General features: G+C 39.4%; 1 protein-coding gene across 1 annotated transcript in view; it reads left to right on the top strand.

Moving 5' to 3' along the window:
- Window positions 1-14,793, top strand: part of LOC121957621 (dolichyl-diphosphooligosaccharide--protein glycosyltransferase subunit STT3B) — a 122,667-nt gene that overhangs the window by 86,657 nt on the left and 21,217 nt on the right. Inside the window, exons 5-7 of the mRNA XM_042506306.1 lie at window positions 1,809-1,908; window positions 6,468-6,566; window positions 9,232-9,378. Coding sequence (XP_042362240.1) covers window positions 1,809-1,908; window positions 6,468-6,566; window positions 9,232-9,378 — 346 coding nt within the window. The remainder of the gene's footprint in view (window positions 1-1,808; window positions 1,909-6,467; window positions 6,567-9,231; window positions 9,379-14,793) is intronic.

Genomic DNA, 14,793 nt, shown 5'->3' with positions numbered 1-14,793 from the left:
TTCTCCTGGAACGTGTTCACCTGCATCAATGTCCACACTTCATATTCTTCATACTCTCTTAGGGGTGGATGGTATATATATACATGAGGTATCACGTTTTGTTCCACTTGCGATGTATGAAATCACTTTATCACAAACATTGAGTATAAATTGTCACGTCGTCTTTATAAGCGACAGGCGTTTTGGTTTGCTGGCCCTCTATGGCTCTCCGCCTCTCACAGACACGAACACAAAGCAGGGCTTTCGCAGAGCTCCAGACAGAGTATTTAGTCACATTTTGGTCCCATGGAGCACCACTGCGACTGCAAATACTTCCAGCTTACAGTGAATTAATCAACATGTTTAACCACGCTGCGGTAACAGTCCAACTTAATGAGCGATAGTGGCAGTAGTCTGAGCAGAGGAGGTGTGTTTTTGTATTTGCAGAGCTCTGATCATGACTGTCACATTTTGCAACCACAGAGCACCTGAGCCACTTGCAGATATTGGTAATAAATGAACTGGAGAGCTTTTTGTTGCCCGTTCACAGTGAATGCATCCTCACATTTAAAGGTGCAGTGGTATCTCTTTAACTGGCTGCTAACGCTAACATCCAACTGTTGAATGGACGCTTCAAGTCCACAGCAAAAACATCGACACTTCGGCCTAAGACAAGCCAGGTCCTTCAAAATAAAAGCACCATAGGTCCCATTCTGATTTATTTCATTATAACAATACTGTTTAAAATTTCAGAAAAAAAGTACTTTATTAAATTTCCTTATATCCACATTTTATAAAATGTTATTATAACAATAGTGTATTCAACATTTGCCATATCCAAAATGGTATCAAAGATCAATTGTTTTGAAGGTTTTATATCAAAGTTAGAAATTCCAGTATTGTTTCAATACTTATGTAAACCCTGGCAGTGACGTGCAGCGTTTGCTGCCTTTTTATCTGTCACTGTATTTTGTAATTGTAACCTGAATATCTCTCGGTTTTGGGCTGTTTGAAGACATTACCTTGGGCTCTGAGAAATTGTTAAGTGATCAATAGAGTTATTGATAATGAAAATAACTGTTAGTTGCAGCCTCGTCATGTATGAATCTGTTTTTTGAAGATAGTGATAACATTTGAAATCAAGTGGTAAATTCAACATTGTTATAACCAGTTTCGTGTAATAGTTTTAGTGTTGCTTGGCGTTAAAAATTGATTGTGGTGATGAAGAGGGGTGGCTACAAACAGCACTGAATTCAAAAGCTGCGATAACTTTCAGTCGCACATGAACTTTTTAATGACTTTTTAATCTGCACACTGAAATGCATTTCCATGTAGATATTTTTAGGCTATAAATTACTATTCAAAAACCAGTTTGATTATGAGAAAAATGCATGTCACAAAACTGAAAGCAGAGCTGGAGTCAGAGTTATCACAGAGCAGCGACAATATATCGCATTTATTGGGGCAGCAAACCCAAACACGACCCTCATGCTTTAAGGTTTTTTGTTGTATTTATTCATTCTTTCTTGCTTTTAAGAAGTAGTTTACGGTGACAATATGCGAAACCCTTTGTGTCTCAGCAGGACTTCTGGTTTCGATTAGTTCCCATCACTGAGGCAAACCTGACATCTTTCCTGCAGAGCTGATTTGTAGCATTTTAACAGGCAAGCCTCAACTCAGCAGGGTTACCTTGTTTGAAACTGAAAAACACAAAGAAGAAAAATTGATCATACGGGCCATTTTGTCGAAATGAAGGAGAGTGTTTCGGAGAAAGAAAGGATGATGTCGTAGCAGGCCGACTGACATGTCTGTGTATCTGTGTGTTCTAGGTGTCAGCATGGGGAGGTTACGTGTTTATTATCAACCTGATACCTCTGCATGTTTTTGTGCTGATGCTGATGCAGCGCTACAGCAGAAGAGTCTACATCGGTAAGCCACACACACACACACACACACACACACACACACACACACACACACTAACTAACTGTTGGTGTCTGACTCGGGCTGAGTTGCAGAGACAAGGATTGACTTTTAAATCTGATTAAATTATGATTTAAGTTTAAATTCTCTTGCACCAAACTTTAAAACTATCTTAAAGTTAATAAAGATTAAATTTAAATCTCATTTTAAACAGCTGTTAAGTTTTTACTGTGAACCAGTGGTTCCCAACTAGTGGATCTCACGGGTCCATTCTGAATGGACCGCAAGTGACTTGTGAACATGTCGTTTGTGGGGGAAAAAAAAAAACAAAAAACACTTTATTTCAAGAACAGTAACAATTGTATTGCCGTGTTCTTGGTTTTATTTGGCCTGTCAACATGCTGTGCCTTTGCACTGGTCTTGAAGCAATAATACGCATTTTTTTTGGTTTGGTGTCTGACAGAAATTTAAAAATCCAACAATAATTTTTTAGTTTCCACAGTTTGTGGCTGTGACAAATGGTGTCATTTAGAACATCTCTATTCGGCAGACCTGCAGTTTTGAAGGCATGTTTTCTTTAAAAATCACCAAAAAATGTTTATAGGGGAAAAAAAAACTTTTTAAAACTTTGAACAGAAAAAATAGCCAACCATTTCAAAAGAAGAAGAAAAGTTGCCAATGTTTTTAAAAGAATATATCCCCCCCCAAGCTGCAAGCCCACCAGGTGGCCCCTAAATTTCATGCTACCAGTTGCTGCATCCCTTTTGGCTTTTGTCTTTGTTTTCCAACGAGCTTGGTACGACAGAGCTTTGCTCAATTTTAAATCTGGAATTACTACTTTTAAACCTGGTTTTACTTAACTCTGATTTGAGCTAATCTTAGATTAAATTAATCCTTGTTAGTGAAACCCAGCCGTGGTGTTTAAAACTCCCCACATAGAGTCGCTGAAAAGGAAATTTACAGTGCTTTCAGATCCTCTTCCATTAGAATAGAAATGTATGCAATAAACAGACAAACTGCTTCCTCTTATGCGTCTCCCAACAAGCATTTGACCCTGAAACAAGCTCAAACGCCCAGTCACGCCTGTGCTCATCTCTCACAACTGTAAGCGTTCCATCATCGGCACTGCAGACATCCACACACCCACGCACCACTTAACAGTAAATGCAGCCACCTGCTACCTGATCCTCTTTATTTGTTTATTTATTTATTTATTTTCTGTGTAAATACCAGAGGCAGAGCGTCGGTGAAGAGGATAGGCTTGTTATTCCTCTGAACATACCGGTTTCACAGAGCGCATGGCAGCTCTGGCACATTATCTGTCAGCTCAGGAAACTAGAGCTCAATCCTTCAGACCCCTCCACACATCCGTCGTCAGCCCGAGCTGAGCGGCAGGTCCTTCTGTTGTGGTCAGGGAAAATGATACCATGCCAAGTGTCTTTTACACATGATTATATGTTGCGCTCACTGTAACCGCAAAGCATAGTCTTTGAGAGCTCTGAAAATACATTATGGTCTCTTGACAGTGAGAGGGCCTTGACCTACCTCTGCTCTATCTACAAACGCTCTACAACAATGAAGCTCTACTTGACGATGCAGAGCTATTAGATGAAGTGGAAAATATCCTTCCACCTTCATTGTCCCTCAAGGAGGTCTACAGCCAGAGCATCATCCAGCAACCTCATGTACCTTTTGATCGCCAGTGAGGAATATGTGCAGACATCGAGATTACATTTCAGTGGTTCTCAACCAGGGGTACTTGAGGGAGTTCCAGGGGCTGCCCAGAAAAATGGGAAATAGTTTATTTTTCACTGTTAATACACTACAGAAGTGAGTCCAGTTTGGGGGGATTTTGCATGTTCTTCTAAGATTAGCTAAATTGGATGCATTCTACCTGTAGCATTGTGTTTACAAAGCTTTACATTTACACTTGCTCGGGGCAGGTAAACTCAGTGGTTGGTTAGTGGAATGCCTCATACAGAAAAGAAAATAATTGCAATATTTAATGTAACATTGTCTGAAATAAATTGCATACCCTCAGGCTTAGATGGAGCTTTTCCTTTTGAGCTGCGTGCTTGATTCTGTCTCGCCATCAAGCGATGACCAGGACTGATGAGAAACATCTGGCATAAGCTGTGTTTCCATCGAGAACTTTTGTTATTGTACGTTCAAACTTTACGTTACCCATATGAACATGTACCTAAACCCTCAATCTGTTTAGCCTTTCCACTGCACCACCACTCTTAAATGGATGCAGGGTTGTTGTGACTCACTGCTCCAAACAATGAAGTCTGAACTTCATTTATTGTTCGCGGGACAGGGTTGTATGTTGACATTTTCGGATGAAAAAACAACAGGCTGAATTGAGAGTCTCTCTCGACTGGATATTTAATAATAGTGGGTTTGTGCAATGAGTCCTTGTCGAGCGAGACGCAGGGGTGTAGCGCTGCCAAAGCCAGACCCCACTGTTTTTCTCCAAGTGAGGAAATAGAGTATTTAAGTTCACAAAATGCAGTTGCAATTTATGAACATGTTTTGAATGTTTAAAAATTCGCTCATCACGTAAGCATAAGTCGTGTAAGAGAGACAGTAATAACAAATGCAGTGGTCAAAGTTGTCATACTAACATTTCAAGTGTATTGACTGATTAGCAATGTCAACTCATAAATGCAGCAATATGAAAAAAAATATTCCACCTTAAAAGTTGCTGGTAGCTGCAGGTGTTCAGCACAGTAAAGTAAATCAACATTTTTTCAGTCTGTAGCTGCCCACTTATAGCTAACTAGTAAAGACAAAAAGGCAGCCTTATGTTTTTTATATAGTTGAACTAAAACTTGAACATAAATTTCAAAACCAGCCACAACTCACCCGTGAGCTGGTGTAGACTGCTGACCAATCAACGGACGGCAGCGCTTCTAGCTTCACCTTTCAGCGTTAGGCCAGGGACCTCAACAGAGGGGTGATGGAGAAACGGGGACGGTAAAGAGTGTTTCCATCCACAACTTTCACAACAAAAAATTAGGGATGCATGATGATATCTGCACGTCATCGGTATCAGCGGATATTGGCTTTAAAATGAACGACTAACATGCTGATTTCTGCCAATAAAACAAACTGATATTTTTTATTTATTTTATTAGTATTATTTTTTAGTTTTTAAGTCTCATTTTGCACAATGGATGAATATTACAAACACTGAAAAGCATTGTATTGCATGTCTCCAGCAGCTGCTGGGCCGTCAGGATAAGAGCATGCATGATATCATGTTAATTCCTTTACAAAAGAGACTTGATGGTCACTAAAATTAGGTTTGGAAAAAAGTGGACGTATCAATATTGATTATTGGCCAGATGAGTTGTTATGTGTTAAAAAAATCAGTGCAACCCTAAAGGAAATGCAAAAACAACGTTCCAATTTGTATCAAACTGAACTGGACTGCTTGGTAGAAACACAGCAACACTGGACACTAAAGAAGACAGCTGTGGGGTTGACTAAAATTAATATCACTGGATTTTTTTTTTTTTTTTTTTGCCCTTTAAACATCCGTTTTGGCAAGGGCTTTGTTGTGATTGTATCCTTTTCAGAAGCTTTGTAATCCAACCTTAAACTACAGTATCTAACACTAAATGTCCTCTGTCGTGATTTATCAGTTTTTCTGCGTTGAAAATTAGTTAAAAAATGTCTTCGGCAAAATGCAGCTCATGCAACTGTTACTTTTTACTCAGCCATCCAATCACAGTGGAGGAGAGGATGGACAAAGACCAACCCTCTCATGTACCAGTGCTGAACAATAACAAATACTGTTTTACAGTACAACGTTGTGAAATGAGAATATGGTTGGACACGAGCATGTCATCATATACTATCAACCTATTACCAACCGAGCAGAGGGTGTGAGCCATATTAGACATACTCTGCTGACAGAAAAGATATTAGGTCTTCAGGCACCTCCTATATCCCTCACCTTCCCTCCTCTTCACATCTTGCAGCTTTTCTTTTCAGAGCCAGGTGTCTTTCAGCCACTTCGCAGGAACATACAAAAAGCGAAAAAAAGAAAGAAACTCCTGGTTTAATAAAATGCCTCGCAGTCTATGTTCCCTCACAATTCATCTCTCTCTGTCTTGAGTCAATAGCAGATGTGTGAGAAAGAGATAGCTGAGGGCAGTAGCAACTACTTCAAAAACGAGGCACACACTCTTCAGGAAGAGTATGAAATCTTAATTAAGCTGGTGCGTCTGTGAATCGGTTCCCCCCAGCTACGAAGGTGGGAGTTGCACTGTTCTCAGCACCGTCGTCTCACTCCGGGCCTCCCCGCCACACTGCGCCGAGCCAGCTCCCATTTTCTCAGTAAATGACATTAGATTAGGTATTTTGTATTTACTCCCTCTGAGGTGCGACAGTGAAAATCAATAGACTTTAAATACCTCTATTGAGGTTGATTTCCCATAGTGGAACCTGAACTGCAGTGGTGGAACAGTACAGAGGGTTTTAGTATTGAAATAGTTTACTTTCATTGTTTTATTTCTTATCTGATCTCTCTCCTCTTTTGTCTCTTTCTTTTACAGCTTATAGCACTTTCTACATTGTGGGTCTCGTTCTGTCGATGCAGATCCCCTTTGTCGGCTTCCAGCCAATCAGGACCAGCGAGCACATGGCTGCTGCCGGTAAGTCCCATCCTCTCCACCTTCAGGGTGGCTGATCCTGCGTCCCTCTACCGTTTGTCTCAGGAAAATTGCCATTCAGAGTGCAGTGATGAAGTCAGCATTTCTTTGAAAATGTTGCTGCTTGATTTTCCATATTGAATATGACGAGTGTGTATTATTATAATATTCATCAGGTGGCGTGAAACACGACTGCGCTGTTGCTCTGTGTCACTTCAATGTCTAAACAGATAACTGTTAGTCATATTGAATTAATTAAGTGATGGTGTGTTGTTGTGTTTACACTTGGACCAAACAGATCAATTAGTACATGCTTAAAGAGATAGTTCAACACAAAATGCATAATGCATATTTGTCTTCTTACCTGCAAAACAATTTATCAGTTTAGTGTCGGAGATATCAGCCGTCGAGATGTCTGACTTCTCTTCACTATAATGGAACCGGGTTCGACAGATTATCGGCCTGACAGATTACTGTGGCTGTTATTTGGCATCTGTATCTGTATCTGCCTTTTAATTTAATGATTGCCATAAAATTGATGAATGAAAAAGTGTGCATATTACACGCAACCAACACCAGGAAAGTTAGTGTACAATACACGCAAAGAAAGTGTCAGCATGGGAGGAACTTTTACTTTGTAAAACCTCAGGGAGCTATTTTTATTCATTCATTTTTTATTAGAATTTACACTAAACTTTAGGAAAAAAAAGTTGCAGGGAACTTGCTGAATATGATGTTGAAAGTTTCAGTTTTGATTTAAGATTTGCTGAAGGCATTTAAATCGATTCCAAATATCAGTTAGAGGTCTCATTAAGTACTAATAATCGGTATCATATCAGCCCTGAAAAACCATTATTGGTCTTTGGATTATCTTAAGTAACCTGGTCATTATTTCTGGGGAAAGACATTTCTGTTGAATTTTTCAAATGTATTTTTTGGCACTTTGAGCACCACAAGCTGAGTGCCGTCTAGTTCCATTATATTGAAGAGAAGGCAGACACCTCTACGGCAGATATCTCCAACACTGCAACTCACACTAAAACAATCCAGACTGATAAATAGCACCACAGGTAAGAGGAAACATTTGTATTTTTAATTTGGGGTTGAACTGTCCCTTTGATGCTACATTTGTCTTTGTTAAAATACCTTGAATAACACTGAAATTGTTTTGCATTTTATCAGAAAATGGAAAATTCCTATTTATATTTTCATTGAACAGACTGTCTGGGTTTCAAACAAGGATGCACTGATATGCTGCAGCTGCCCTGACCCTGCCAACAAATTTATGCTGCAACACAAGGGAGAGGTTCGGGTTGACTGCCGCAGTTCATGTATTAAAGGTGTGACTTTACATAAGCCACCTGCTTGTTATCCAAAGCACCTTACAGTAGCGTGGATGCACACACTGTAAGGTTGTTTGGCTGCATTCGAAATCGAATCCCCCTGCGGTGACAGCGTTAGTCACGCTCTGTGTGCAGAAGAAACACGTGACCTCCTCAGAATATATTTACAAAATAGAAATAAGTAAGCGATTTCACAAGCCCCCCATATGGGTTTAGCGCTTTAAGTACTTTTCATTTTTGGCTGGTGGGTAGTTTATTAAAGCTTGTTCAGTTTCTCCACTCAAGAGTGGGCCCATCTGCTGCCTGACAGCACGGATGGGTGCTTATGTATGTTCATGATTCTTGTGTTCATTTACATCCAGATTGGGAGAGGACTGTCGTTGGCAGCTTCAGGAAGCCCAGCAGCACTTTTTTTTCCCCCTTTTTTTTCAAGAATTCTCTTAACCCTGCAGCAGGCTTACACTGAAGTGTCCCTGTTTTCCTGTGTGTCTACAACACAAACAGCATTATGAGAGGCTTTGAGAAAAAAAGGCACCGAAAAATCATCTCTGCCTCTCTCTGTTTCTGGCTTCCTGCTCGCTCTGAGTGTGTTTTTATGTCGCTGGGGTAGCAGCTGCTCAGAACATCTGGTGGTAGCATTCAGGGAGCACAGTGGGAGACAGGAAGAGAGTGACAGAGCCGCGGACCTGTCGGTACCGTTGAGATGTCAGCCCCTTAGGCAGGCAGGCGGGGTGGCATAGACTGACAAGCGTGTTAGCACCGTGGCGGCTCTCCAGGAGACAGGCTTAACCTTGGAAATGGGTGAGACCTGCTGTGGGCGGTGGTGGTGCTAGCGCAGGAGTGGGGCGATTTCACACAAGATTTGTCAAAGGATGGGAGGTGACGAAAGGGAGGGAAAGTGGGCCTCTTTTGAATTTTTTATATCGAATTCACCAGACAAACAAAGGAGACGCACTGGAGAAACCGGCGCCGAGAAAGTGACAGAGCAAAAGAACGGGGGAGAGAAGTGTGACCGAAGGGGCTGCGAAGAGAGAAAGACAAGGCGAGGGAAAGAGAAGGGCTTATTCACACAGATCTGTCTAATGCATTTGAAATATGTTGTCCCGCAGTATTTGTCTTTCACATCTGCATGAACAGCCGAAGGGGCTATCGCAAACTGCTTTGTCGAGAATTCTGCCGAGCTGACAACGGCGCTTCATAACCACGCAAACCTGCTTTGTACCCTGCAGGAGGAGACATGAATCAGGGCCTTCTCAAACATTCAGTGTGAGCTCCCGTTGTATGTTTGCTCATTCTTTTGTTTCTGTCTGTGGTTTCTTGCTCAGGTGTGTTTGCACTTCTCCAAGCCTATGCCTTCCTGCAGTACCTGAAGGACAGGCTGACCAGACAGGAGTTCCAGACACTTTTCTTCCTCGGAGTCTCTCTGGCTGCCGGCGTGGTCTTCCTCACCGTGATCTATCTTACATACACAGGTCTGTCACATCCTGTTTGGCTGCTCACATGCTCTCACGGCTTGTATAATCGTAAACCATCTCATTTTTTGTATTTTTTATCCTTGTAATTGAAGATGAAACAGTCAATTAGGTGGTAAATTAGTCAGTTATCAAGCAAAAATGCCTCGGTTTTTAGGTTTCTGTTTCAAAATTTGCTGCTTTTTTTTTGTTTTTCTGACTCTGCAAACTGAATGTCTTCACAGTTTTACCATGTTAGTCAGACAAAACAAACAAATTGAGGACATCACCTTGGGCTCTGTGAAATTATGTCTAATTGAAAAAGTAATCAATGGATTCATTTATAAAAAAGATAATCATCAGTTATAATCCTCCTTGTAAGCAATTACCGTCTGTTGCAACCAGCATCGTGACTTGGCAAATGGGCCAATGGGACTTGTCGTTAATCAATAAACATATTACTGAACATAAACAAAACAAAGCTAATCCAACAAAGATTAACAAGAAAAATAGATCTAGTCTTAGTTTTACTGGCTGCAGTTTTAATTCCATTAATGAAAACTATGACTAAATATATTAATAAATGACCTTTTTTTTCCATAACTCAAAACCGAGACTCGCCAACCGGCATTAAAGGTCTAGTGGCAATGAAGAATGACTGTTGAGTCGCTGTGATAGATAAAGTGTAATAAATTGTGGTTTATAATTATCAAACCACTGATTCTACGGTTTATTTTTGCTGACAACCGTGCACGTCAGGTGGAAAACATCAGTGAGCCTCGGTTTCTCTAGATGTGCCACGCCTGAAAGTAAGCTGACCAGCGCTGCTCACGCAGGCAGTGTGTTCCAGGCGGACAACTTAATAACAAAAAGCTGATAATATTAACACTACGTGGCTGTAAACTTTTTTGGCGAATGTTGTGAGTGAATTAGTGAGTTATTAACAACCGATATCAGCCTGCCCCGTCCCCAAAAATATAACATATGAGTCTCCCAAATGTTGCCAGAATATTCTTGTTAATATCACATTGAGTTAAAGCTTCCTCTGTTGTGCAGTCACACATGAAAATCCGATACAACAAAAATGGCAAATGTTTGAGGAGCTTTTATGAGTTAAATTGGTGAATATGAGCCGGCCAGTGTTACTGTGGCGGATCATCTTCCAATAAGGAGGTGTCAGTGTTTAAGTCAAGTTACTGCCAACAAAAAACGACATGTCTTAAGTCCAGTTTAAATATCATTATCAAGATCACTCATTATAATAAAGCATAACTTTCCAGTTATAGTCCAACACTCCAATAATAAAACAGAAGGTGGTTATGTTTTTACCCCCATCCCCGTCTGTTTATTAGCACAATATGTAAAACATTACCCTGAATTTGGCTGAGGTTTGGTGGACAAATAGCCTTTTGTGCACAGATCAGTTGACTCGATTTTTTGATGGAGATCCAGATCTGGGATTTCAGCCATTTCAGATTTTGTTTTCTTTATTTAGCCAGAAGTTTCAATATGCTCATAGACTATCCCCCGATGGTCTGACCTCCAGGCCTCCCTGTGGGCTGCTAATCAGTGTTTGGTTTTTCATAAAATTAAACCCGGAAGGCAAATGATAAGCAAACATAAACTGATATGAACGCTGCAGCTCTGCAAGTTGGAGAACTGTTGAGCGTTGGTGGAGGACTGCAGTCTTTCTGTGGAGTAGTATGTGTGTTGTTTTTGACTGGCCTGGTTGAACCCTGATGTGCACAGCCGGCTGGTTGAACTTTGTCCTTGTTAATGTTTTTCTCTGTTATTTTCGGCTCTGCCTGTGTTTTGGCCACAAAGTTTCAGACCTTTAAAATGTTGTCCTCCTCTATTTATTGATTCTTGTTTGGTCTCCAGATGAGTGTTTCAGATGTAAGATGACAGAGCTGACCATGTAAATTTGACACTGGCTTTGCCTCCATTATCTAGTGATTCATTACCACAGATTGGTCCCAGGAAAGCCAGTAGAGTTTGCTGTGTGAGAAGAGAGTTCAGTTGTCCCCTTAGGCTGTGTATGCACACATTTTCTGCAGCGTGTTATGAGCATTAATGCAGGGAGCTCCCAGGGTTCTCAAAGTTACATTTAAATATTTTTAAGACCTTTTTAATACCACTTAGAATGAGGTTTAATGCCAACTTCCCAGCTATACTGGCGAAAGTATGAAGGATGTAATGGAGAAACAGTATGGATGTTAAGCCCTAGAAAATAATTATTTACTAAACAGGGCCTGCCAGTGGTGGAAGGATTCAGATATTTTGCATAAAGGTCCAGTGTGTAGGATTTAGGGGCATCATCAGTGTTTTCTTTTAAATGACCTCTTAAAACCCATTTTCATAGACTTCCTTTCATGTGATGTCATCTATTTAAATTCATCTATTTTAGTTTGTCTTTCAATATATTTTTCATTTATTCTTTTATTACATCGTCTTGATCATGTTTAATTCTATCATTAGTGATGTTATTTCTGTGTTTGCTGCTTCTATGCTTTGGATTGTATTTACGCTTATTGGTACGGGTTGTTACTGTTGTTTTGTAATTGTTTCTTTTGTCTGGTCTTAATTCGGCATTATTGTTTGGCTCTAATAGTTATGTTGCCTCTGCAAGAAACCCTCCTGCTTCTACTTTGCCTTGTTTGTCAAAGCACTTTGTAATCTCAGTTTTTAAAGGTGATGTATGTATAGCTATTATTAATATTATTATTATTGTTGTTGTTATTATTATCATCTATTGGCAGAATATAATATTATATAATATTCACAACTATGTTCTCTTTAGTATATAATGAATATAATGAAACTAAGAATCAGATTCATTTTGGCTAATTAGGCCCACTCAAGATAAAGTAAGCGTCTGTGGTGTTGGCTCCATATGTAGAGCCTTTGATAATGTAATTACATTCAATGCACCTTTTATCTTTTTTTTTTTTTTTTAAATTGTAAACTCATTATAGTGCTGCATTTACATGTAGTCCGTAAGTTTAGTTCATGAATGCCCTCATAGGTTAGAATTGGCTGTGTTTAGCCTGTTGTCATGGTATCTTACCTCTGGTTTGAATAACAATATACATCTTTGTTGCTAATTGCTGCCAAGCTGTCAGCTATTCCCTTTAGTGGGAAAACATTTTATACATTTTTACACAATTATTTATGATCTTATGGTATTTTTTTAATCCTACTAAAAGACCTGAAAACAAAACCTTTGTACACAAAATTCAATACTTTAATGTATTATTCTCATGGAATTTCATAACCACATTTTCCAGGCCTGGAAAACTCATGGAATTAGTAAAAAATAATGTAACATTTTGAAAAAGTCATGGGATTTTGTTGTGTGTAATGAAATTGTTAAAATAATCTTCTGTGGATAACCCTCCATGTAATGTTACATAACGGCAAATCCATTTTCTGTACCTGTTGAAGTAACGTAGCTCTAATATGCGTCGATGTGTGGCAGTGTTTTGTTTAATCGTCATGTACGTTTCCATCATTTTCTCCCAGTTTCTCATCATTTTCGTCTGTATTTTTGTTAGATCTTGGTATCATTGTGAAGGTAACACTTGTGAGATAAATGCTAAGGTGTCAGAATCAGCATATATGTTACTGGGTAAGAGTAAAGACTAGATGATGTCACACGGCAGAAAATGAAACATTTTCTTTCTGTCTAAATTTTTTTTTTGCACTTTTAGATTGAATATCCCTCTGAAATGATGCAGTTTCAACGCAAAGCCTCTTGTATTCCATAGTACAACATCTGACCATTACCCCAGCCAAAACTGATGGTAAAAAAGTGAAAAAGAGGAATTATAGAGAAATGTTAGTAGATGAATGTCTAGGTGAGGACCCCAATAGTGCCATTTGGGCACATTTTGGCACCATGTGTGCCATTTGAGGTTCCTCTTGTACCAAACTGTAAAACTCTTTTTTTCCCCACTTGTATGTCACTATAAGTATATGCTCCATCATATTACAACTGTTTTAGGGTGTGTTTTTTAAAATCCACCAAACACATATATTTCCCCATTCAAATAAATACACGTACAAGGGGAAATAGCATTTGACTCCAACTGGAGCGGATTTATTGAAAAATGTAAACATGAAAATTGTAAATGTGCATAAAAATAAAAGTACAATATGTAAAAAGTGACAGTGCAAAATGTAAAATAATAAATAAAATAAAAAAACCCATGGTCAAAAGTGAAAAAATGTGAAATTTAAAACATAAACTATGTACATGACCTGTTCAAAATAGACGTGTGTCATGGCATACAATCACCATATCAAGGACCTCCTCGGCGGTAAATATTTTTTTTGCCTGCCATCTTCCAAAATATGTAAATCTTCCAAAAAGTTTGCGTAAATGAATAAAATCCGAGCTCTGGTGCGTTTGGTGCATGAATTTTTTTTTACGTCTCGCGATCCCATTGGTCGATTTCAATGGTCGACCCCTTTTTTGAACCGTCGGAGCCAATAGACTCAAAGAATAAATCTACGTCAGCAACAGCGTTAGCCAATCAGAGTGCGGCAAACACACCGCGCAGTGACGTCAGGGACCCGGCCCACCTCAGGTTTGGACTCCCACGAAAGAGTACCCGGATGTTTACGGAAACAGTTGCTGTGTTACACCTAGGGACAGAGCTACCTGTACATGGCGGTTTTTTGCACACAAACAATAATTATGATCACAAAACATCAAAGGTAAAACATAATTTCCAGTTATTCCTCCGTTGCTCTATTTCGGCTGCTAGTTCAGTGACTTTTGGTCGTATCGTTGCAAGACTTGTACCGTTTGTTACGATAATATAGACTAGAAGAGTTTCTGGTCTCTGTCGATATGTAGCGCTGTGTTGTTTTTGCAGTTTGCTCATGTAGTTGCTTGTTTTTGAAACTGTGTTGTGTTCCTGTGGAAATGGTCGTTTTAGGTTTGTAGTTGAGATTCTTCCGGTAAAGTGGATATGCGATATATTCAAGATTCAAGATTCAAAGTGTTTATTGTCATATGCACAGTATGGAAACATGTCTCCCTGTACAATGAAATTCTTACTTTGCTGTCCACAGAATGCCTAACGTGTAGCAAATATAAAAGAAATATGAAATAGAAATTTAGAAATTTACAATAGATAGATAAGAATTTACACAATATTGTGTCAAGCAACATCGACAGTGACTGCTGGGCAACTAATGATAAAAGAGACTCTGCAGGCTGCAGATGTACCAACCTCAAAAATATAAAACATTTTATCTGAGCATCGGCATATTTCATATCAAAAGATATGGTGCCATTCCAAACAGCTGAATAGCCTGGCTTTTTAGTATTGTTTGTCTTTCACTAGAAAAGATGTGCCCTATCTGTGACGCAATAAATTATTTGTTTATTTACAAAATGTGAAGTGCTACCAGTATGTATTAGCACCA

Source organism: Plectropomus leopardus, chromosome 18, assembly GCF_008729295.1.
Source record: "Plectropomus leopardus isolate mb chromosome 18, YSFRI_Pleo_2.0, whole genome shotgun sequence".
NCBI lineage: Eukaryota > Metazoa > Chordata > Actinopteri > Perciformes > Serranidae > Plectropomus > Plectropomus leopardus.
The sequence above is the reverse complement of the archived record's forward strand: the minus strand, read 5'-3'. Positions and strand labels throughout refer to the sequence as shown.